This window comes from Brachyhypopomus gauderio, chromosome 1, assembly GCF_052324685.1.
Source record: "Brachyhypopomus gauderio isolate BG-103 chromosome 1, BGAUD_0.2, whole genome shotgun sequence".
Taxonomy (NCBI): domain Eukaryota; kingdom Metazoa; phylum Chordata; class Actinopteri; order Gymnotiformes; family Hypopomidae; genus Brachyhypopomus; species Brachyhypopomus gauderio.
This window is the reverse complement of record NC_135211.1, coordinates 27,599,810-27,625,908: the sequence shown is the minus strand read 5'-3', so window position 1 is coordinate 27,625,908 and position 26,099 is coordinate 27,599,810. Positions and strand designations below refer to the sequence as shown.

Genomic DNA, 26,099 nt, shown 5'->3' with positions numbered 1-26,099 from the left:
GTCACTGGAGGCGTTTTGGTGTGTGGTCAGACAGAGGGTCGTCCTCAATGGGCCTGTTAAAAATGCAGAGCTGTGGGCTTCACTAAGAGGATCAGTCACTCCCCACCCTGCTCTGCCCTCGGGCAACACACACACACACACACACACACACACACACAGTGAGAGGGGCCATGTCCACTCACTCTAGTAGTCCCATCACTCCAATCAAAAACCACTGATTGGACTCCATCTCTCTGCCCTAATGAATAGAGAGAGAGAGAGAGAGAGAGATGCTCTGTTAGTGTTATATACATGTGTGCACAGTCTTATTTCCTACTGTCTCTTTTTAAGTCTCTGACATTTAAAATTGTGACTTAGTAAAATCTCATTTATGTTTATCATGAATTAAAAATCGCATTGTTGCCTAGCAATCCTCTTATAATAAGCAGTTTTGGGAGACAGGCATGCTCAAGTTATCTCCCTCAGCAAGAGGGGAGTGTATGGGGAGTTTTCTCTGTCTCTGTCTCTCTCCATCTCCACTTCCAGTTTTGACCTAAATAAAGGTGTTGCTCTCTTCTTCTTGTTCATATGCCCCCCTCCCCTCACACACACTTACACAAACCACCACCACTTTTATTAGTGTTTATTTGTTTATTTCTTTCTAACTGTGCACGCACTTGTCTTGACTTTAATTCACCAAGGTAGTGTCACATCCCCTCGAGAGTGTACTAATCAAACGTACTGCAGAGTGCTGTAGGTCTCCTTGGCCTGTACGCCTCCGTTTTCCACCGAGAGCTCAGACTCGTCTTGCCAGTAAAGCGACAGTCTCTCTCTCTCTCTCTCTCTCTCTCTCTCTCTCTCTCTCCCCCCCGTCTCCCCACCCGTCTCTCTCTCTCTCTCTCTCTCTCTCCCCCGTCTCCCCACCCGTCTCTCTCTCTCTCTCTCTCTCTCCCCCATCTCCCCACCCGTCTCTCTCTCTCTCTCTCTCTCTCCCCCGTCTCCCCACCCGTCTCTCTCTCTCTCTCTCTCTCTCTCTCTCTCTCTCTCTCCCCACCCGTCTCTCTCTCTCTCTCTCTCTCTCTCTCTCTCTCCCCTGTCTCCCCACCCGTCTCTCTCTCTCACTGTCTCACTCTGCCTTCCTCATTCTCTCTTTTGCTCCGTCACCCCCCCTCTCTTTCTCGCTCCCTCTCTCTTTCTCTCTCCCCCCTCTCTTTCTCTCTCCCCCTCCCATTTTCACCCCCTCCCTCTCCTTCCTCTCCTCCAGCTGCTGGTACATTTTAACCTTAAGCTCTGGTGTCTCTGCAGGCTTCCACACCCTACAGCCTGGAGTCAGAGTCTCTGGGAATGGACTGCATCATCTCTGACACTGCCTCTCCGACGCTGGCCATCAACACTGTGACTAACAAGGTAGTGTCAGCCTGCTGGGTGTCCTTAGTTAGTAAACTCCTCCAGCTGTTGCATTTGCCACTTGCCATCTAGCCTGGTGAGATCCACTCCTGCCAGCTAATGGTGGTGCAGGCGATGACACATGGTCTCTTAGACATTAGTTTGTTTTATTTCGATTTTTTTAATGCTGATTTGAATTGAAATTTCGATCCAAATTTTGCACTGAAATCATGCAGGTGTTAATTGAGCCAAACCCCATTCCTGTGCTATTTAAAGGCTGAAATTGAATTCAGTGTCACTCCACAGTCAGTCAAAGCACCGCATGCCCCCGCTGTAAATCCGGCAGCCTCCACACCCGCACAAAAATAAACGCCATCTGTACCACAGGCGCCCTGGGTCCAGCCTCCTCACACAGCCCAGCGCACTTGTAAACGTTGGACTTTTATTTTGGCGTGTGGTGTGCGCGAGGCGTGTGCGTGTGCTGCAGGTGGAGCTGTGTGAAGGTGCGCTGCTCCGCCGTCTGCCCTTCACACCTCGCCCTCGGAGAGACACACAATGGCACCCAGAGTGCAGCACTCTGACATTTAAATGGGCCTTTTAACCTGGAGCCCTTTTGCTCATGGCTTGCCCTGGCCCTCCCTCTCTGGAGGGCTTTTACGGCAGCCAGCAGCAGGCAGCCATTAATCTACTCCAGCCTATAAACCCACAGGATTTCATATTAACTATGGTGTTCTGGTGGAGGTGTGTGTATGTGTGTATGTGTGTATGTGTGTATGTGTGTGTGTGTGTGTGTGTGTGTGTGTGTGTGTGTGTGTGTATGTGTATGTGTATGTGTATGTGTATGTGTATGTGTATGTGTATGTGTGTGTGTGTGTGTGTGTGTGTGTGTGTGTGTGTGTGTGTGTGTGTGTGTGTGTGTGTGTGTGTGTGTGTGTGTGGATACACGCGTGTGCATGCGTTGAGTGATTGTGGACGGTAGATTGGGGTAATAGGAAGCGCTTCCTTGAGCAGGGCTTCATACAGCTTCTGTTGCTGGATCTGCAGGAACCAGTATTGGATATTTGTTCCTTCCTGTAGCTTCAGCAACATGGTGCACTGATGGTGCATTGGCAGGCAAGAAAAACCACAAGCCGTGTTCTTATCGTGTCCTCTTGGGTTCCTGTTTTCTGGCCATGCGGTCTGTTTTATTGGTGCACTATCACGATAAGTCTGTCTACAGTGGATTTCAAACTTTATCTGTACCACAAACTGTGCACTCTGCTAATGTATCTGCTAATGGTTATGATTCATTCTACATACACATAAGATGTATGTTATTCTATGACATGAGAATAAAATAAAAACTACCGTTAGCATACTTGGACAACATGTGTTGTGAAAAGCGCTATACAAATATTTGATTTGATTTATCCATTTAAGTCTCTGAACTGGTTCTGTACCTTCAGAGAAATGTTTTTCTGCTCTTGCGCGGTTTCACAAGAGCCCCTTAGGGTCTGTTAGTGTGTGTGTGTGTGAGCTGTCCCACCTGTATGGGGAGGTACGACTGACCCTCAGGTAGAGAGCCACGGGTCTGTTAGTGTGTGTGTGTGTGACGTGTCCCACCTGTATGGGGAGGTACGACTGACCCTCAGGTAGAGAGCCACGGGTCTGTTAGTGTGTGTGTGTGTGTGTGACGTGTCCCACCTGTATGGGGAGGTACGACTGACCCTCAGGTAGAGAGCCACGGGTCTGTTAGTGTGTGTGTGTGTGTGTGACGTGTCCCACCTGTATGGGGAGGTACGACTGACCCTCAGGTAGAGAGCCACGGGTCTGTTAGTGTGTGTGTGTGTGACGTGTCCCACCTGTATGGGGAGGTACGACTGACCCTCAGGTAGAGAGCCACGGGTCTGTTAGTGTGTGTGTGTGTGTGTGACGTGTCCCACCTGTATGGGGAGGTACGACTGACCCTCAGGTAGAGAGCCACGGGTCTGTCCCCCACTCGCTGCTGTAAAAAGACCACAGACACCCAGCTGAATGACATCAGCAGAAAACCAGCCTGCCTCCTTGTGCAGCGGCTTGTATCCGGAGAAGGCCACGCCCCTTTCTCCAAGCCATGCCAAACCACAGGAATGGCCTCTTTCTCCGGTTTTGCCGCCTGCAAGCGCAGGTCTCTGGAAGCAGGGCTCTGAGTGGCCAGGGCAGAGGGCAACACCAGGGGGCACTGCTGAGCTCACGGGCCGTTAGCACACCCTTCCTGCCCTACACACCCTGCCCTATACCTCTTGCTCTCACTTCGGGGGGGTGGGGTGGTTTTGTTTGGTTTGTTTGGTTTTTTAGCAAGAAAAAATTGCTATTAAAATATAATTCTATATAATAAATATCTTTATTATATAGATTAAACATGTATATCTTTTTCAGATCCAAAATTTATTAGCTAGCAACAATAAGGGAAACACAATGAGATACAAATACATATTCTCATAATAGAAAAGGAAGAAATGCAGTGAATTTCGGTTAAACTGTGAAATCTGCAGTCTTCTGTTTTAATGCTCCTTACCTGCACACGCCCTCCTGTTTCCCCTCGTCTGTTAAAACCCCAGACGGGGGGGATCTGCTCTGCTGCGCGTGCCATTGTCTCAGGCACCTGAGTGGATTTCTCTTTGATTTCGTAATCCTCGTCTCTTGCTGCAGATTATACTGCTGTGTAAGAGACACGGCTGGCTTCTGACTTTAGTTCAGGGCTAAATATAGGCCTGACACTGCTCCTGCACCTGCGAGGGCTCACGGCTGTTTGGAAGGGATTTATTTGCCCCTTTCTCCCCTGTTTGCCCTGCGCTGTTTTTGTGGCCGGGGCATGCTGTGCCCTGCCGTGATAGGTGGTTGATTTTGGAGTCTCAGGAGCTCAGGTTTAGTGTGTGTGTGTGTGTTTCCAACATTCTTTATGGGGGAAAATAGACCGTGGTGGCTTAGAGTTTAAGGCGAAAGGCTCCTTTTATGACTTAATTACTCATAACATTTATACTTACACTTGTGTGGCGTGCTGCATTTGATTGTGACGGAATGTTTTTGCGCACAGTTGAGCGGTGGCGTGTGGCGGCGGCCCCTGGCCCGCTCGGCCTCCGTGGGCGAGCCTCTCTAATGAACACTGAAGCGGGCCCACACAGGGCTGGGGGGAAAGGTTGTAGTATGCAAATCAGACCATCGTCTCCTCCCCCTTCATCCAGTGCAGCCTGGATCTATTATGCTCTCCTTTTGATGGGAGAATAATAGGATAGGGAGGTATTCTTTCTGCCTGAATGATAATTCTCGGTAAGAGACTAGGACGTGACTAGTGGGTTTTTTTTTTTTGGCCACCTTTCTTGTTCTCTCTCTCTCTCTCTCTCTCTCTCTCTCTCTCTCTCTCTCTTTCTCTTTTCTTTCTTTAAATTTCCCTCTACTCTGTTGTCCATTTACTCAAACCAAAGAGACGTATAAAACCGGATTTTAGCCGCGTTCCTGTTGCTGACAGTAACGTAACAAAGACCAGCTGTGTGCTCCAGTGTTTGCACACGCAAACCCACCACATGCACAAAGACACCCACCCACCCATCTCCACCAGCAGACGCCCTCCCTCTCTCCCTCCCTCCCTCTCTCCCTCCCTCCCTCTCTCTCCCCCTCCCTCTCTCTCCCCCTCCCTCCCTCTCTCCCTCTCTCTCCAACAGTGCGCTGCTGGGACATGCAGTGTGTGTGACGTGCATTGTTGTACCGCCAGCATTGTTGCAATTCCATTCATCCATTCCTGCAACAGGAAGCTTCATTTCGGCCTATCCTCTCAGGATCTCATTATGTTCATTTACATATCATTTACATATCAGCCCTCCAAATGCCTGAGTTATCCTCAGAGCACCCCCCACTCCTCCTAAGCAGCACATATTTGGAGTAAAGCCGTTCTGGTGGTAATTGGGATTACTGTTTGAAGTGAGGAGGTTTGCTGCGAGCCCCCTGCACTGTACTCAGGCTCTGGGCGAGAAGGTCAGCTTGTTGGCCTGCCTGATGCCTCTGCCTCTGGCTGGTGAGTGACCCCACCTGCCACATCTTTACCACACACCCCAACGCTCTCCACACAGTCCACTGCAGAGATGATGTGCTAACACTCCAAGCAGCTGCACCCATCACACACTGTTGACCCCAGAAACCAGAAGTTTCTGTTGGTTTGCAGGTTGTTCGTTTCCCCTCACTCTGCCCTTGCTGTCTGTAGTCTGAACTCCATTCCTCTGGAGTCTTCTCGATGATGATGATGATGGTGATGGTTGTTGTTCATTGTGTTTTCAGGTGGCATTGTACAACCCAGATCAGGATGGAAGTGACAGTCCTAGAAGCAGCCTTAATAACAGCTTGTCTGACCAGAGTATGGCCTCGGTCAACCTGAACAGCGTGGGCAGCAGCGTGCACAGCTACACACCGGTATGGCCCAGCCGCACACCCTCAAACACTACTCCCTCCCTCCCTCCACCAAGCTCCCTACGACTGCTCCCTCCCTCCATCCACCAAGCTCCCTACGACTGCTCCCTCCCTCCCTCCGCCAAGCTCCCTACGACTGCTCCCTCCCTCCCTCCGCCAAGCTCCCTACGACTGCTCCCTCCCTCCCTCCGCCAAGCTCCCTACGACTGCTCCCTCCCTCCCTCCGCCAAGCTCCCTACGCCTGCTCCCTCCCTCCCTCCACCAAGCTCCCTAAGCCTGCTCCCTCCCTCCCTCCGCCAAGCTCCCTACGACTGCTCCCTCCCTCCCTCCGCCAAGCTCCCTACGACTGCTCCCTCCCTCCCTCCGCCAAGCTCCCTACGCCTGCTCCCTCCCTCCCTCCACCAAGCTCCCTACGCCTGCTCCCTCCCTCCATCCACCAAGCTCCCTACGACTGCTCCCTCCCTCCCCCCACCAAGCTCCCTACAACTGCTCCCTCCCTCCATCCACCAAGCTCCCTACGACTGCTCCCTCCCTCCATCCACCAAGCTCCCTACGCCTGCTCCCTCCCTCCCTCCACCAAGCTCCCTACGACTGCTCCCTCCCTCCCTCCGCCAAGCTCCCTACGCCTGCTCCCTCCCTCCATCCACCAAGCTCCCTACGCCTGCTCCCTCCCTCCCCCCACCAAGCTCCCTACGCCTGCTCCCTCCCTCCATCCACCAAGCTCCCTACGCCTGCTCCCTCCCTCCCCCCACCAAGCTCCCTACGACTGCTCCCTCCCTCCCCCCACCAAGCTCCCTACGACTGCTCCCTCCCTCCCCCCACCAAGCTCCCTACGACTGCTCCCTCCCTCCCCCCACCAAGCTCCCTACGCCTGCTCCCTCCCTCCCCCCACCAAGCTCCCTACGACTGCTCCCTCCCTCCCCCCACCAAGCTCCCTACGCCTGCTCCCTCCCTCCCTCCACCAAGCTCCCTACGCCTGCTCCCTCCCTCCCTCCACCAAGCTCCCTACGCCTGCTCCCTCCCTCCCTCCACCAAGCTCCCTACGACTGCTCCCTCCCTCCCTCCACCAAGCTCCCTACGCCTGCTCCCTCCCTCCCTCCACCAAGCTCCCTACGACTGCTCCCTCCCTCCCTCCACCAAGCTCCCTACGCCTGCTCCCTCCCTCCCTCCACCAAGCTCCCTACGCCTGCTCCCTCCCTCCCCCCACCAAGCTCCCTACGCCTGCTCCCTCCCTCCCTCCACCAAGCTCCCTACGACTGCTCCCTCCCTCCCCCCACCAAGCTCCCTACGCCTGCTCCCTCCCTCCCCCCACCAAGCTCCCTACGCCTGCTCCCTCCCTCCCTCCACCAAGCTCCCTACGCCTGCTCCCTCCCTCCCTCCACCAAGCTCCCTACGACTGCTCCCTCCCTCCCTCCACCAAGCTCCCTACGCCTGCTCCCTCCCTCCCCCCACCAAGCTCCCTACGACTGCTCCCTCCCTCCCCCCACCAAGCTCCCTACGCCTGCTCCCTCCCTCCCCCCACCAAGCTCCCTACGACTGCTCCCTCCCTCCCTCCACCAAGCTCCCTACGACTGCTCCCTCCCTCCTTCCCTCTGCCAAACGCCCTACCACCCGCCTCCACCTCAGTCACTCAAAATCGCTGCGTTTTTCCAGCGTCGGTGTTTCCCAACTTCACACCGAGCAGAACTGGGTGGGTTTTCAGGCTCTTTGTAGCCATGTGGTGGAGAGTGCCGTTCCGTCTCTCCGACGGCTCCTCGCACGCCCGCGGCCCCGGTGGGGTGTGGAGCGTGTGTGCAGGCCTGGCTGGCGGTGGGATTAAGGGAATGAAAGGCGGGCGCGTACACCGCTGGGGCAGGGCTACAGCGAGCGGCCGTCTCTGAAGTCCTCCCACCAGAGACGCCCCCGCCTTTGTTGTGGTCCTCCCCCAAAGACCTGCGCACCCCTGCCTCAAGGCTCTCTGCATTGATCGAGCACAGACACAGATGAATTCACTACAGCAGGCCAGACAATGCCGACTCCTTCTTCTCTCTCTTCTTTCTTGCTCACATTCTCAAGTTTTCTCTCTTTCATAATCTCTCTCTCCCTCCCTCTCTGTCCCTCCCTCCCTCTATCTTTCTTTCTCTCTCTCTTTTATTCACTCTTTTTATTCTCTGTGAATCTGGTCACCATTGCCCCACATGTCCCTTCACTGCAGGTGGGTTTTGGGCAGACGTTGAGCGTAGCAGCAGAGCCCCAGCTGAGCTCCCTCTCATGTTAACATAGCTGGCATTGCCACTGTTCCAGTCCAGTGACTGTCTTCCTTTGTTTTCATTTGCATGTATTGCTCTGGGCTGTGACTCATGGTCACACATGTAAATGGACCCATCCCTGGGCCCTGCCCGGGACCGCACTGCAGACAGGCCGGTAACTGGGCTCTAACTGTGCTAGCGGGTTTTGCAGCTTTGGCTGCTGCTGTCGTGAATCTGCCTATCTGGGCTGGCAAGGTGTCTCTGATCAAGCAGAGGAGAATTCCTCTTCAACACTGCCCACAAGTGTGTGTGTGGACCCATGGAGACGTCGCCACAGGGAGAGTTTGGGCTCGCACACGGCACACGTTTAAGGCCGACAGAACTGCAGAACTGTGCTCGCTGCACAGTGTGAGGTGCAGAGCTGAAGATTAAGTGCTAGTAGTTTTCATTACTGTGGTGTCTTCATATAGTTACTATATTAGTATCTCCATTATAGCTTTATTCCTAAGTTAGATCTTTTGCTAATTACATCAGTGAACACTAGTGTAACATTTGTAAAAAATGCCTTACTGGAAATCGGTAATGACATGGATATATTTCTGTTAAGATGTCTTTGCTGTAAGTGTTTGCTGTAATTGTTGTTTAGCCATGTGAAATTTTTGTTCTACGACTCATTTGCTGTAAGCTTAGTTATTGATTTTGCTCTTTTAGAAACGTGCATCTCTCCTGTGTATTGGGCCATTGATGGTCCTGAGAAATAAGTGCATCTCGAGCTCTTGGTTAGCAGGGATTAGTAAGGTTGGTTTAGTTCTGGACATGATTCTCTCTGCTGTAGTGAATCCCAGTCTGGCTGTGGCCGTATGGGTTCATCTTCAGTTCTACGATCTGGAGGTGGAGCACCGCAGATGGAGGAGAGCACGATGTGCAGAAGCCTTCGGGACGCACTCTGGTCCTCCACGGCTACAGCGCCTGCTACAGCTCAGCTTTGGAAGGGCTGTGGACTGGTCCCGTCATAAGTGCATCGCCTAGTTTAATTAATCTCTCTCTCTCTCCTTCCCTCTCTCCCAGGTGACCAATCACCCAGAACCTGTGTCCCAGGCCATGAGCCTACAGCAGCCCCCCCAGACACAGTACAGCATCCCCGACAGGGACAAGCAACTCCTCTTCTCCGACTTCGAAGATCTCAGTGCCTCATTCCGCAGTCTCTATAAGTCTGTGTTTGAGCAGTCCTTCAGCCAGCAGGGTGAGCATGGCCCTCATTCACGCAGATGCAGCTGGACCTCACCGTACTGACCTCAGATCAGACTTTACCTTCTGTGTTTACACACGCTTGGGGGAGACGATGTAATGCAAATTCTTGTTATCTATTGGCTTCATCATCTCCCACCCCTGGATTGTGTTGAGGATGGAGTGTTTTACACTGTGTAATGAAAATGGCCTCTGCCGTCTGCTTGACAGAAATGAATTTTTGCCCTGAGATGGCGAAAATGCAGCCCCAGCTTCAGTGGGGAAGCACAAAAAGCTTTTGAGCAGTGTTGAAACCCTTCCTCGCCAGAGCTGTGATTGAGCGATGCTCAGAAAGCGTTTGAGAAGCCACCTGCAGAGCTGAGTTGGCCCGGCCTCCCCCTGGCGAGCACACCACCCGCTGCCTCTCCCCATCTCCGCTCTCAACGTCTTTAGAGTGGTCCCTTCCTTTAATCTGTCATCTATGTTTCATTAGTTGAAAGCTGTTACCTTTTTACACGCATAAAAAAGTGAAATCTCTTAGTCAGACAAGCTTAGGCAATTAAAGCACACCAGTAATCAGACAAGCTTAGGCAATTAAAGCACACCAGTAAGCTGGAGAGAGGATTTCACACCCCTGCACTGGAGACACTGAGCTAATTCACTGGCTTTGATAATGGGTAATGAGCTCGCATTATTATTCTGGGGGCCTGCCAGCTAATTGCTTTCTGTACTCTGCTCGCTTGGACAATGGGTTTTCTCTGCTGATAAGAGATGCACCTCTGTCACCCTGCCCATGAGTGTTCTTTGGCGATTGCAGTTTTGCGGGCCCTGGAGACGGCTTTAAAAGCCCTCCACTGGAATAGCTGCAGTGTACCACACTGGGCTTCCTAAGAGTGGCATGCAGAAACGCACACACATGCGTGTACCCACACACACGGCTGGTTGTGGGCACCAGTGTGCCTCTGATGCGAGCCCTGCAGTAGGCAGGCACAGCTGCCATGTCAGACGCATGCCTGGAGAGGCACAGGGTGGAGGGGCAGAGAAGCTGAGTCACTGCCCGTCTGCCAGCCGGCCTGGGCGTGCCCACTCCTCCACCGCCTTACACACACACACACACACACACACACACACACACACACACACACACACACACACACACACTGCTAAGAATAAGCATGGTTTGGGGCTGTTGAGAGACAGAAGCTGCTTTTTTTTTTTTATTGTTCAGGATCTAGTCAGTAAGTGTGGGGATGTAGTGAATGCAAGCTAAGTGCTAATACTAATTTTGTGTGTGTGTGTGTGTGTGTGTGTGTGTGCCTGCCTTGCTGCAGGTCTGATGGCCATGCCGTCGGAGTCGTCCCAAAGTCACACATCCTGTTCCTACCAACACTCCCCTCCCAACACCATCAGCGCCCACCCCCACACCAACCAGAGCAGTCTCACACACCCCCACAGCAACCAGAGCAGTCTCACACACCCCCACAGCAACCAGAGCAGTCTCACACACCCCCACAGCAACCAGAGCAGTCTCACACACCCCCACAGCAACCAGAGCAGTCTCACACACCCCCACAGCAACCAGGGCAGTCTCACCCCCTCACACCCCAACAATATCCCCAACAGTGGCAGCCAGGTGCCCCTGTCCCACCCTGCCCACGGGCAGCACCTTCCCCAGCACGGCCCGCACCCTCACACCCAACACCCTCACTCCGCACACGGCCCTCACCCTTCCCAGCACCAGGCCCACAGCCAGCACAACCAACACACGCAGCACCCCCAGCACACACAGCACCCCCAGCACACACAGCACCCCCAGCACACACAACACTCCAGCCAGTCCCAGCACCAGAGTCTCTCTCACCAGCCCCATCCGGGCCAGCAACAGATGTCTTGCAGCACCGGTAAGAGTTAAAGTCCTCTCTGAGTGCCCTTCTTCTATTAGACACCCCCTCCTCCCAGCAACGGACTGTCCTCAACATCCGTGTCTCCTTGACGGTCTGATTTATTCAACCTTGTTCTGATAAGTCGTTTGATTTAGATTAAAAACTGTATGGCAGCTTTGGGGCACTGGATAGTAAATCCCCGTCTGATTTATGCTCTTGGCTTTAATAAGAACAAAGCAACTACAGCAGACTTCACATCCTCGTAGCAGAGGCCTCTGGTTCCCCCTGCTGGTGAGACTTGAGAACGCGTTCATCTGAAGCCACCTGAGCCGCGCAGTTGTTGGGTGTGTTGGTGGCGCCCTCGGTTCACCCCTGTCCGTCTTCCTCGGCAGGTCTGCCTAGCGACTGGTACCCCAACCTGGATTCACTGAAAGAAAGCTGTCGCATCGCCAGCAGCTACAACTGGGCCGATGTGGACCTCTCCCCCTTTCAAGGTGCCGTTGTTAGGCAACCCCTGCACGGGCTCTTTCCCCACTTTGATTCTTTGTTGTTTTAAAGGGCAGCCAGTGTTGCGGCTTGCCCTGGCCCTCTGCTGCGCACGACATGCTTTCAGTCTGCAACTGCTCTCTTAGAACTGCTGGATGGCGAAGAAAGGGAAAAAAAGTGTTATTTTAAAAAATAAAAACCCCCACACAGTTCTGTCTGGAGATCTCCAGAAAGTGGAGCTGCTTTGTGATGATGTCTCTTGTAAAAGGGTCCGTTCAGATAAAACGGAGCTGAACGGAGTGTGAGATGTGCAAGGCAGGGGGTGTGTGTGTGTTAGGGCTGAACGATTAATTGCATTTGCGATAATCTCGCGATATTTTAAAACGTGATTCTCTAATCGCACAGGCTGTGATTTAAACTGGTCACGTGACTTGGGAGCGAGCCGAGCCGAGGACGAACGGAGCAAACCCGAGCAGGAGGCAGGGAGGTGGAGAAGTGAAGTTAACACAGCGCACTTTAACTTGTTGCACAATGGCTTCAGGCTCGACAGAAGCTGACACAACTGAAAGTCTAATACCAAAGAGGGGCAGCACATCAGTTGTGTGAAATTACTTTGGTTTTTAAAAAGATGCTGCTCAACGTCAGGTACTGTAAAACATGCCTTGCTACTGTCGCTACGACGCGAGGTAACACTACAAACCTTCTTCAGCATTTAAAAAACACCACAAAGCCTCATATGATATTTGTAAGGCTAAAATGCCGTAAAAGTGTTTCTCTGCGCTTATACAGCCTTAGTATGCGGTGAGCAGCGAAATACCGTAAAATCACGCATATAGGCGCCATAAGATTTAAAGCCGGATGAATCGCAAAAGCGCGGATAGCTTGACCGCGGTACAGCAGACAGGGTTCACTGCAGGGTTGCCAACTCTCACGCATTGAGCGTGAGACACACGCATTTGACCGTCTTCACACGCTCTCACGCCACACTTCTGATATCTCACGCCGAAAAAAAAACCAGTTTGTTTACCTCTGATCCACATCTATGATTTAATGAGTTACTAGTTTGCTCTGGCGCCAATCACCGGCGATCGACAGATTGCGATAAAACACTTAATTTGTGTCCATTTTACATTCGCCACCCCGCTCAGCAATTTACACTCGCCACCTCCTCCAGGTTCAAATCTCACTCCAAGCGAATGTCAAAAGTTGGCAACCCTGTCACTGACCGACCCGTTTGAAAGTGTAACTCCTTATGGATATAATTTGAAGCGGCACGCTGAAATAACTCGGGCAGTAACGGAGTTCATAGTGAAATACATTATGCCCGTTAATATTAGTGAACAAGCCCGGCTTCATGGCTTTGTTAAACACACTGGATATGCGCTACCAAATGCACTCACGCACATATTTTAGCCAAGTTGCTATACCTGCAGGCAGGGCCGGAGTGGGTCACTTTTTCAGCCCGGGAGATTCATGTCCAAATTCGGCCCAAAATTATTTTTCCCTCCCAATCGGCCCAAACTAGAGATTGACATGAGCCGGCCCATCGGGAATCCTCCCGAATCTCCCGATTAGCCACTCCGGCTCTGCCTGCAGTGTTGCCAACTCTCACGCATTGAGCGTCTTAGACTAAAAAGTTACTAGTTCGCTCTGGCGCCAACCACAGGCGATCGATCGATCACGATATAATACTTAAATTTAGTCCATTTTACCCCGCAATCGGGTCCATTTTACCCCCGATTTTAAATCGCAATCGCAATTTATAGATAAAAAATTGCAATTAGATTATTTTCCAAAATCGTTCAGCCCTAGTGTGTGTGTGTGGGGGGGCATGATCACCAAAGGAAGTTAATGAGTGCAGCAAAGGGTCTTTGAGTAAAAGATGTGTATATATAAGGGCAGTCATGGCCTAGCGGTTAGGGAACTGGTCTTGTGACCGGAGGGTCGCAGGTTCGATCCCCAGGCCATGACTGAGGTGCCCCTGAGCAAGGCCCTTAACCCTCAATTGCTCACTTGTATAAAAAAATGAGATAAAAATGTAAGTCGCTCTGGATAAGGGCGTCTGCCAAATGCCATAAATGTAAATATAAATGTATATAAAAACTATCATCTTTATAATAGTACATAAATAGTACTGTATAGAAGTATAGTATAGATGTACAGTAGAATTGAAAAACCTCTGAAAAGAGCCTTGCCTTTGTAGAAGTTTAATTACTTCACATTGTGTGTTGTGTGGGTCAACAGCTTTATCCAATTATGTTTTAAAAAAAATTACAAAGTGGAGTTTAATTAGATATCACAAGGAAAGGTTACTTGCAAAATTAAATAATTTTAACAAGGATAAAAAACATGTTTGACCGCCTTGTGGCATTTAATGTTTGTTCTGCACAAGGTGCCTCAGTTCTGTGAGTTGTTTACATGGCATGTACAATGAAAATTGGAACTACAGATTGGTCCTCGCTGCTTGCCATAGCTAGGATGGAGCATGCATAGCTTGCTGTTGTCTTGTGGTGATGACGTGTTGTTGTCTTGCCTGTCTAGGACTGAGAGAGAGCATGAGGCAGGCTGAGCTTAATAACTGGTCCCTGGAGCCTACCCAGATTGCGGACCTCTGCTCATCAATCAACCAGTTCTTTGCCCGCACTGGGGTCATCCAGCCACAAGGAGCAGTGCAGACACCTGTGTGTCACGGCTCCATGCATCCCAGCAAGCCCAGCCAGCACATCAGTACAGGTACAGTGGTACCTCGACATACGAGCTGCTCCACATACGAGTATTCCAAGTTACGAGTCGCGACGCGAGCGAACTTCCTGTTCGACACCCGAGCTCAAATTCAGGATACGAGACGAGCTTCAGGATACTACAGCTAGTAGAACGTGTTACTGTGCGTTCACACCGAAAGCGACACGGCGACCGGAAGTCATTCATTTTCAATGAGAGTGAGCGACACCCAGCGACGCGACGCGACCGTGAGCGGCGCGACGCAAAGTGAGCGAATCGAGCGACGCGAACAAGTTGAGCTTGGCTCAACTTTATGCAAATGAGCAGTGACGCGCGGCGGCGACTACCAATCAGAAAGTATGTTTGCACTCTCCTCCGAAACCGCACCTGTGACTTTGGTTCCTACTGATTATTTGTTCCGATTGCCCATATGATAGTGGCTGTCTCTGGATGTCCCGCCCGATGTGTCCCTGTTTATTTACAGTACAAAATGTTTATTTTTGGAGGGAATACTGTTCATTTGTTAAAAAACATCTGCAATAAATTAGCATATACCCTATTATTGGTTATGATTTTTTTATTCCTGTTTGATCTTCGGGTCTGGGGTAAAAAGTAAAATACTATAATAGGTATAGGTTTATATACTATAGTATAGGTTTATATACTATATGTGTTTTATACACTGTTTTATACACGCACTGTTTTATAATCGTGTGTCCTGTCATCAATAGATTAAAATAAATAAATGCTGCGTCCTGCTTTAAAAACGTGATTTGCATATCTGTCACGTGCTGCATGCGGGCGTGATGTTGGACCCCATGCGACGCGATGCTGGCGACTCGGCGACGGAGAGCGATTTTATCGCTTTCGGTGTGAACGCACAGTTAGCGCGCAAAACAAAGTCTCGTCTCGGTCGTGTCATTGTTTAGAGCGAGCGAGTGTATATTTTAATCTGAACTTTTTGTGTGCATCATGGGTCTCAAAAAAGTATCCGCAAGTGGAAAGGCCGCTGAGAAGAAGAGGAGGATGATATCCATAGAAACGAAGCAGGAGATAATTAATTTACACGATAAAGAAACTTGTGTTATTGAACTTGCGAGGATGTTCGACCGCAGTACATCCACCATTTGTACGATTGTATTGTACTTATTGTATTTTGTACATTTCTCTTTTCATTGTTTACTTTATTGTTTATTTATACGTGTTGCATGTACATTTATTAATTAATTTCATAATTTAGGCTAACTTTGGGACTTTTTTTGAGGGCTGGAACCAATTAGAATTATTTACATTAATTCATATGGGGAAAATTCGTTCGAGATACGAGTTGATCTACTTACGAGCTCGGGTCTGGAACGAATTAAACTCGTATGTCGAGGTACCACTGTACTTACCTGCAGTACAGGTACTTGCCTTCACTACAGTGTACACTTACATTCAGTACAGTGTATACTTACCCTCAGTACAGGTACTTACCCTCACCTGTTCATGGATATTCACTGGATATAGTCTAGTGCTGGACATTCACTGGATATAGTCTAGTGCTGGACATTCACTGGATATAGTCTAGTGCTGGACTAAACGGGGTCTTTCACTGGTAAACCGTTCCTGACCAAGACTGAGCGCTGCTGATTTGTGACTATTGGGCCCCTCAACTTTTAATTGCTTGAGTTGTATTCAGTCATAATTGTCGCTTGGATTTAAGCTCCATGCCATAAATCAGCTCCATGCCATAAACAAAGCTGGATCGTGTACACTAAACTTTAAGAGTAAAAAATATAGCTATCTTTTTGTCGATCATTTGTGAGTCCTTTTGATGGTAATGACAGAGATGTTTTTGTTTGTTTGTTTCTCTCCAGGAAACATGTACATGGAGACGAGGCAGAGCATGTCGTCTATGATGGGTCCTCCCGGCTATCCACACATGCCCCCCATGAGCAGCGCGAGCAGCACCATGACAGGTGAACGTGTGTGTGTGTGTGTGTGTGTGTGTGTGTGTGTGTGTGTGTGTGTGTGATGCCTCTGTGTGTGTGTGTGTGTGCTGCCTCTTCTGTGGTGTTACCACATCACAGTGTTAATGTTCACCATTTCATTGTGTTCTACATGTCCATATGGTTCTACAGTGTAGGTGTAAATGCACGCGGTTGGAGAGTGTGCTCGTGCGTGTGTGTGTGTTTGCACGTGTTCACTCTCAGCCCTTGTTTGTCACTTCCAGGCCACCATGCCCAGATGAACCAGCAGCACATGATGCCCACCCCGAACTTCCAGATGCGCCGCATGCCCGCTGACGACATCCAAGACGACTTCGACTGGGACTCTATCGTCTAACCCCGCGCATGCACGAGAGAGTCACACGCAGGAGGAGCCGTGTGTGTGTGGGAGGAGCCGGGTGTGTGTGTGGGAGGGAGGGAGAGAGTGAGGGCTAGACCCCCAGCTGTCTGCACCGCCCCCCCTCCACAGGAGTCGGTTTGGAACAGGCCGCTGCATAAAAGTGCAGGGCTCGTTATTATGAGCTGAAAGAGACTGTTGTCATGATGTTTTTAGGAAACGAGACAAAAAGAAAACAAACAAAAAAATATATATAAAAATAAGTGACTTTGAAGACAATCACGTTTACTAGGACACGTGTAAGTGATTGCTTTGTTCTTGTCCGAGGAACAATGAGCTGATGTTCGTGTTAAATGTAACCCTTCCCTCAAGCTCCCGTTGTGTCCTGACCACCTGCCTTTCTGCAAGTCTCCCTCCTGCCTTTTTACTGTTGTGTGACGACGACAACGGTTCTGTTTTTATTTTTGTTTGGTTTCTGAGTGACGTGTTTGGCGTGCTCTCCCCTGTTGCATCTGTGGTATCGGCCTCTCCGCACCTCCCAGCCCTCATTCGTGATGACGTCCCCCTCAGGCCACCTCTTGCACAGCAGACCAGCTTTTATTGAGGTCATGTGACAAGGTCATGTGATGCAGCGGCCCTACCCCTCTCTATGGACTTCGGTGCTCTGACACACCAGTTGGGCCTTCACTCTGCCGCGTGTACAAACGTCGCCAAGCACCTGACTCTGATCTCTCCACTAGCAAAATGGTCATTCACTGTCTTCTAGGCGATCGGCATGGCTCATAAGACATTTGTAAATTTACCCACATTACCTGCAGTATTTGATCCTGTGTATCTTTGCCGGTGACAATGTATCAGACTCTCTTAATAGTTTTTATTTTAAATGGCAGGAAATGGTGCATCAGGATGTCGGTTCAGACATCACGTTTGGCGGATCACGTTCATTTCTGTTTGCTTCATCAGTGTTCCCGTGTTTGTGTTTTTTTGAACAGTCTTTAGCTGCTGTTCCTCTGCCACACTGTCGGCTGCTGCACTTGTCTTGGTGTGTCACTTAAGAGCTATGGTCCATCGGCATGGGAACTGGAGGCATGGTCTTGGAGAGCCCAGTGTGGGCGAGGAAACCGCCTGCTGTCCATCACTCACGCTGGGCGGGGTCAGGGGAAGGTGTGTCATAGCACGCTTGCTAAATGGATCGCACCAATAAAAGTCCTCTATTTTATACTCCTGTGCCAGACAGTATGAAACTCTGTGCTGAGTGACTTCTCCAGTAATGGTGTTGAACTAAGGGCACCTTGCTGGATGATTTTAGTACAAATTTTGGGAGAATTGGAATAGCTAGAGAGGATATTAACATTGGGAACTGATGTCTTGACTGTTTACATTGGAACAGCATTGCATGAAAAGTTGCACTTTCACCTCAACTGCTGTGGAGTGAGAGAAGCTCTTGAGACAGAGAGCTGGAGATTGACTGGGTGGTGGTCGTGATCAGAGTGACGCCATGTGGCCTGAAACCCTGCCGCCTTTCGTTTGATTAGGAGCCATTCACAGGTTATCAGCTGCAGCATATGGTGTGTGGTGCAATATTGTTTCCTTTTGTTTTTTGGGGGGCTGTTTATTATGATCGCAATCATTTCTACCAATGAGCACAAAGCTGATGGGTGTGAGGCGGGGCCTAGAGAGATTAGAGGCGTGGGCGGGGTTTGAGGGGACGGTACTGCTGGAGCCCTATGGACAGATCACTGTGTACAGTGCAGAAGCAGCTTAAATGTAAAGACAAGCCATAGCTGAAAGGATGGAGAGTTTCAGATGTTCGTGTCGCCACCTTTAAAGATCCTTCCTGTCCATCCGTGTCCAACACCTCTGTTCTCTGATTCTGATCCTGCCCAAAGTAACAGCTTATTTTTTTCCTATATTAAATTAACCTCCTGTAATTGCAATTGCACATTGATATTTTAATATTTTGATAAGTTATCATGACTATGGCCTATTGACAATCATGCTTTGTATTTCAGTATTACAGAATCTACACACTGAGTATTGTTGCTTGTGTTCTGCGTTGTATAATAGGGTAATAAATCCTAGAGACCATGATATCGTAGGTTAAGAACCTGGTATGTGTAGAAATGCGTATCGGGATGAAAGGATTGCTACTTGGATTAAGAACACGGACAAGTCCTCTTCATGGTGGACCCATCAGAGGGGTCCTTGTATCCCCTCAAACCGCCATCAGGGTTGGTGCCTACTGCAGACCTCCATGTCCACTGGTCATCAGCAGAGCTGTGGAGTTCACCTTCACAGGGGAGAGAGTACTCTACAGGACTTTGGTCCAGCTGCATGAATATGCTACTTGGCCCAAACCAGCAGGTAGAAATCATTCGTGAAACAAGCTTTGTGATTTAATAAGATAAAATATTATGGCAGGACATTTTGAACTTGAAATTTACACCTCTGGCTGTCAAAACCATTGTAATGTTTGACCACAATAATTTCATTAGTTAATTGATGCCAAGCTCACTATTTTATCATGATTGTTTTGGGGGAAAACACTGAGTATACCTATATTACCTTTTCTAATTGAATATTTTTACAATGTAATGTTTAGAGCCCTGCTTTCAAAGTGGAACACAGTTTTCTGTCCAGCATTTTATCATGTGGTCTGCACATAAAATTTGAAAGCTACAAAGCAGTCAGAGATGATCCTGTAGACGATGTTTATGCATCCTTTACTTATATTCCATGTTGGACAGTTCAGAGACTTTCTTTGCTTTTTTTATTATTTTCCAGTGTCCTTATTGTTTGTTGAAGTGGATATCTATCCATAATCCCTATTCTCATCTCATCCTGCCTTTCTGAAATATTGTTTGTAATAATGAACCTCCCGTTTATCTGATGGTCATCAAATCGTAATACTGAAAGATCTTCGCACTGCTTGCTTTGTCATTTGAGCGATTTGAAAAGGAGAATTTTGAAGCACAACTGCATGTCCCGTCTCGGCACGTGTGGCCTTGACCTTTTGCCCTCAACACCCCTCTACTAGGTTGTTTGCTCCACTCTGCTGCCCACAACTGATTGTTTAAGATGGCAAAAATGCCATGGATACCGTGTGTGTGTGTGTGTGTGTGTGTGTGTGTGTGTGTGTGTGTGTATACACACATATATGTGGGTTTGTGTGTGCGTGAGATTTAAAGGCAGCAGTCTGTTTTTCTTCATAGGTGTGGAGGGACGTGTGCTAGCAGGCTGAGGGAGGGGACACATTAGTTCTCATTTAAACAGAAAAAGTTACTCTCTCCAATTGTGTGTGTTGTGTGAAAGTTGTGACTTGATTAGAGACGATTCCATTGTCCATCCCCAAGTTGGAGGTGCAGCTGCCAGAGAGATTACTACATACGGGACTGAGGGAGACGCCTTGTTACATTTAAGGGTGAGAAACTGCCAACACGTTCTGGTATATGAGGCCTGTTTTATTCATTGTTGGTGTGGTGTTGTGCTTATTGTAAATAAATGTCTTTTCAATTGTCCATTTTTCCTCGGGTTAGGGTGGGCGGGTCGGGGTGGGGGCAAGGGCTTGGGATAACCAATAAAAGAAGAGGGAGTAAAACCAGAGTATTTTGTTATTGTCCAATCCAAGGGTGATACAGTATGTAAATATCTATATTGTATATATGTGATGAAAATGCGTTGGCTTTTTGTGTGACACTACCTTTTATCTGTACTATGGTTCAACATTAAATGTATTAATGTTTATATTATATTTTAATCTTTGTTTTCTGTTCGCTTTGTCCGTGTCATTTCTCGTATTTGTTGTTTCTTTTATTTCCCCCCCTTTTTTGGTTTATTTTTGTTTGTTTATTGCACGGTTTATTACTTTTGCTGTCCAACAAAATGACACAGCGACTCTTTGTATCGGTTTTGTGCTGTAACATATCTCTGAAGTGTCATTAGGATTGTCAGTACCCTTGCCCCCATATGCATGAATGGCACTTAAAGAAATAAAACATGTTAACTTCACTGTGGACGTGTTTGTGGTCGTGCAGTTATTTTCATGACACTCTGTATATGTTTAGTCTTAATTATTAAGTGTCTAGAAATTATTAATTTTTTTGAGTGAACAGGGACATACTGCCTAATTACATATTCTCACTACATACTGACCAGAGCTGACAAAAAGGTTTTGTATTCAGGATTTTGTTTCTTTGGAACAAATATATGTATTTATTAAATATGTATTTCTTTTATTGCAAAATGACAATCTAGTTTAATTTTAGTATGAATAGTAAACAGCAACATATGACGAAATACAAGATGAAAGGAACCCAACTAAAGATGTAAATGTTTCTGGTTGTGTGCACAAATCTTGGGCAACGAGGTAGTGAAAGTTCAGTCCTGACTAGAGTTGTTTTCTCACAAGCACAGTGATGTTTTCAGTCATGTAGTGTTGTGTAAGCAGCATGGTGAAGTGGGAAAACGGCCTCACAGCTACTGAGCAGGTGGAGGAGATGGACGTCCAGTGGGTCTTGTGTCTCCACCCTCTTGGGCTTCGCTCTGGTCTGAGTGAATGCACTGGTGCTCTTCCTCACCCAACACTCGGCTTGGACGTGGGCCTGAACCTTTTTGACTTTTTGTGGATCAAACCTCCAGCCTGGGGGGCCTCTCCATCACAGCCTGCAGCCTCGGACTGCTTGGGCAGCCTGGAGAAGGGTGGCATGCTCTTATTCTGCTCCCTTGGATGATCTGTGGTCCTAGGGTGCTAGTCCTGAGAACCAGCAGCCATGATCAAACAGCATCTGGAGATCCTCAAGTTGATAGAAGGGAGACAGTGGGTTGGATGTTTTGGGTTGCATGTCTACTGGTGAGGGTGGTCAGGATCTCTGCAGTATACTCACCTATGAATATGACCTGAGCCTTGAGAACATCTTTCATCTTCTCCTGTAGCCCTCTCAGATCACCGACCAACCTTTACGGTCATAGGCAAAGTTGGCGCGAAGTCATGTACAATGTTTATTTATCCGAGAAGTCCATTTGGTTAGGATTACAGACACTGTCATCAAAGCCCACATCTCCAAACGGAGCTGAGGACACCTTCATGGGAGCTGGGGGAGTCTGCCAGATGGCGTGAGAGTGGAGTTGGGAAACAGGCCATGGTGGGAGGCTCTGGAGCAGTGGATGGAGTCTGACCAATGCCCTCACGTCACCTGAACTGATGTTGCCATTTTTAAGTGTGGTACAGCTAACGTGGCATGGTATCCAGATAAACCGTGAGACAGAAATGAGGGCTGGCGTCACAGCTGACTAAATAAACAGCACTGTCAGCAGGCAGACATGCTTTATAAAGTGTCTATTCCCTCTGCATTTACAAGGCCAGCCCAGACTGACACGATACTTCTTCTTTATGGTCTGCTGAAAACCATATGTCCTGTCAGTCTGTGTTACAAATAGTCTGAACCTTTTCTCCAGAGAGTAATTAATATATGGTGTTCACATGCAGGTGATGAACAACATCCCAGATATGTGGTTGCACTAAATCTAAAGAATCGAAATCTTCAGACTGCTGACTTCTATGCCAGTTACTGAAGAGCGCAGGGACTTCGACTCAACTTGTTTCCCTGCTCAAACATCATTATATGACAGTGGAAGCAAGATGAACACAGCTCACACTCTTGATCTTGTATACGTTACTGTGCATTTGATAACCCCCGCTGACAGTTTTATTACCTGATCCTATCACTCAAGCTCTTCCCCTCCACGACTGCAGAGAGGTGTGCAATTTATTATAATAGAGATAATAGAATACGTTACAGTGTCATATCCAGTCAACTGTTAACAAAGATCATAACAATAACCTGAAATAGTTTTAAACATTTCAATAAACCATGCTTCACATGCTAAATAAAAAGTGTCATCAAAATTGTTCCCTTTGTTTATGTCTCCACATTCGTGTGTGAGTGTAATTACACGCTTGCTGAATCTTGCATCCCAAGCAGGTCCTCTTCTGATGGTGTCCCATGTCTACCAACGCCTGTAGAATTTGCCCCTGATGTATCCATTTCTAAAACTACCGGTGAACTTGCCCCAGGTGTTGTCCCAGTCAACCAAGGCAAAGGCTCCGGCCACTGGAAAAACTGACCCACAGGAGATGACTCCTATTGACCCTTGTGTTGAGGTTACTCATGTAGAACTTGAAAGAACCTGAAGAAACTAGGATCTGAAGAACTAGGATCTGAAGAAACTAGGATCTAAAGAAACTAGGATCTGAAGAACTAGGATCTGAAGAAACTAGGATCTAAAGAAACTAGGATCTGAAGAACTAGGATCTAAAGAAACTAGGATCTGAAGAACTAGGATCTGAAGAACTAGGATCTAAAGAAACTAGGATCTGAAGAAACTAGGATCTGAAGAAACTAGGATCTGAAGAAACTAGGATCTGAAGAACTAGGATCTGAAGAACTAGGATCTGAAGAAACTAGGATCTGAAGAAACTAGGATCTGAAGAACTAGGATCTGAAGAACTAGGATCTGAAGAAACTAGGATCTGAAGAACTAGGATCTGAAGCTTTATCTGCTGTTGCATCTGTAAAATCGGTCCTTACTGTCCCAGTGGATGCCAAGTCTATCAAATTTACCACAAAGTAACATGCTCAGACTGAGGATGCTGAGACCACCCTGCACTCACTGGATCAGACGGAGGAGGAAAATGACCTTGATGGAACTACTGAGGAGGAGGCCTGTTCAGTGGATGCTGACCCTCTTGCTAGAGCTGGGCGATATGGCCCTCCAAAAAAATCTTCGATTAATTTGTTTTTTAATCCGATTTTTGATTTTAATAGATTTATTTTCCTCTACTAAAAAACTACAGATGATAAAGGAATGGTTAAAAAACGTTTTAATTTATTTTTCACTTAAATTTCCCCTTTGGGGTTAAAGTGCAACCAGAAACAAGCAAAAAACAATTGTAAACAAGTGAGAACATTCAGTAACTTTTAGAAGGCTTTCTCCAACCTAGTTTAAGCACTGACACAATGCAACCTCAAACTTAAAATAAATAAATAAAACACACCCTTAAAAAATAAATAGATATAAATAATTTGGTGCCCTTTTTAATAAAATGGAAAGCAAATACAATTTAACAATTCTTGCATGTTGCGTACTGACAGTCACGCTGTCTACATTCTGATTAAGAACAGGGCTGCCCTCACTTTAGCCTAAATTCCAGCACTTTTCAAACCTGAAACACAATGTAACATTAAAATTCGTCAGGTAAATGTTCCTTCCCCTGTTTTTGAGGGGTGTTTCTTTATACTATCACAGTTTATACTTTATACTACCATAGTTGCCAGGTTCGCGTTTTCACGCCAAATTGGGCTTGTTTGAAAATCCAGTCGCGGGTAAAAATTCTGGGCCAAAAAAAATTTTTTGGGCTACTTTTGAGTTGGGCCACCGCGGGAGTTACAAGTCAACACTAAGAATGGATCGCGATATAATACTTAATTTGTCTCCATTTTACACACTCGCGAGGTGCGCGAGGTGTGCGGAGCCGCGCGCTACGGTCACTCGCGAAAGTATAATCCATTGAAGCGGGTTCGGTAACCGAGGCAGAAACTGTTTAATCCAAAATATCCCGCGGAGGGAAACTTTATTCACAACGCAACTGAACAATAGTACTCTTCGCTCTCTCCTTCTATCGGTTTCAAACACACCTTACAGCAGGGGCGCAGATGGCACTGGGGACATGTCCCCTCCAGATTTATATTGACCCCATCCGAAATCTAGAATCTACAAGCATAAACGTATATATTGTACAGCTTGGTCCCCCTCACTTCAGAATTTCCATCTGCGCCGATGCCTTACAGCGAGGACTTGTTTGGTCTGTCTGACGCCGCAAAACCGAACCAACTCCAGATCACGGAGCTAGTTGCTCTTTTCTTGGGCACAACTCCGCCGTCATGTTTGTGTGTGTGTGTGTGTGTGTGTTGAGGGTGGATGGGTGGGAGGTGCTAAACTCACTGAACTACAGGAGCCTACGGGAAAATTAAATATCAGAAAATCGATTTTCTTAAAAACACATCGTCCTTAACTGTAAATTCAAATTAATAGATAATATCGATTAATCGCCCAGCTCTAACTCTTGCACACAAAATCAGTAGAGAACACCATCTGAGGACCCAACGCAGATGTAGCTTTTGTCCTTATTCACCATCTTTCAGTGAGGTGGGATTTGGGTCAAGGAAAATATGGTGGTTCTGGTGAATGTTTTACATTCAATCACTTGCTTCTAACATTATTTCATATACAGTCCCCATGTTTTATTCATGTCATGTATGTATAGGTTAAGCTATCTTAGAACAGCTATTCTGGTGGAATTACACTAATTGCTTCAGACGCACCATAATCTGAATCTGTAATCTCTCTGTTTTAGGACCCGATGAGTGGGTTTAGGCTGAGCATGTCCCTTGCTCTGCAACCACTGCTTGGATTAAAATGTGAACCAGATGAAAGCCAGAGACAAATCACATAAATGAAATGAAAGAATCATTCATTCAATTCATTGGATGAACAAGAGATCTTGAAATTCCTAAGAATGAACATTCAGTGTTTATATGCACAGAGGTTGTCCCTGCAGTAACGTAATATGATTTTTAAAAGGTTTTTGGCACCTTTTAGAGGATGATCACAAGGCATCTGTATGGCACTTGTGTGGTTAGTATGTAACCAAGAAAGTCAGATTTCCATGTGTAAAAATCTCTGGATCTTGTGATTGGTTTCTCCTGTCATCTGGATTCTACGATTGGTCGAGTACAAGCGTCTAGCAGAATTAATTGCACTTTCATGAGGAACAGTTGGGTAGATTTGGTACCAAACATTTTTAAACATCACATATTTCCTCATTTCCCTCAAATGCCTTTGAATGGAAAAAATATGAATACCATGATCTTAAACATATTATTATCATCAAATGCGTATTGAAATTTCTAAATTATTTCATACATACATCTTGCAGCTGGTACATCAAATTGTTGCGTTTGAAGAGAAATGATCATGAGTTACATATAGAAGGACCCAGAACTACAAGCAATATTGCCCTCCTGTGGCTAATATATGTAATCACACTTAGCAAGTGAAACGGACCAAAAAAATCCAAAAGCCAGTGTGTGGAACAAATGTAAAATTTCTAAATCAGAAAGGCTAACGTATTTGCGTTACAATAACTACCAAAACAAACTTCAGTAGATTTTGTAGGCTGCAATTATTTTTTTTCCTCTTATTAAGAGACATTAGACTTGTGATGACCTTAAACAGCCCATGTTTTCTGCTATCTACATCTTGCAGTACAAATCGCTGTCATGCTGCTTTTCTAATCACAGGAATAGGTTAAATATATATAGGTTTGATAAGGTTAAAATACATTATAAATGATGAAAACTAAAAACACAACAACAAAAACTCT

General features: G+C 47.6%; 1 protein-coding gene across 3 annotated transcripts in view; it reads left to right on the top strand.

Annotated features, from left to right (window-relative positions):
• The window catches only part of foxj3 (forkhead box J3), a 79,233-nt gene extending 58,563 nt beyond the window's left edge, over positions 1-20,670 (top strand). Inside the window, exons 5-12 of one of the 3 annotated variants that reach the window (XM_077007370.1) lie at positions 1,285-1,386; positions 5,656-5,787; positions 9,081-9,255; positions 10,571-11,140; positions 11,515-11,616; positions 14,150-14,341; positions 16,189-16,290; positions 16,545-20,670. In XM_077007370.1, the coding sequence (XP_076863485.1) occupies positions 1,285-1,386; positions 5,656-5,787; positions 9,081-9,255; positions 10,571-11,140; positions 11,515-11,616; positions 14,150-14,341; positions 16,189-16,290; positions 16,545-16,657 (1,488 nt within the window). In that variant the 3' untranslated portion in view covers positions 16,658-20,670. The other 2 variants (XM_077007379.1, XM_077007385.1) reach the window with 2 other exon arrangements.
• The last annotated feature ends 5,429 nt before the right edge of the window (positions 20,671-26,099 follow it).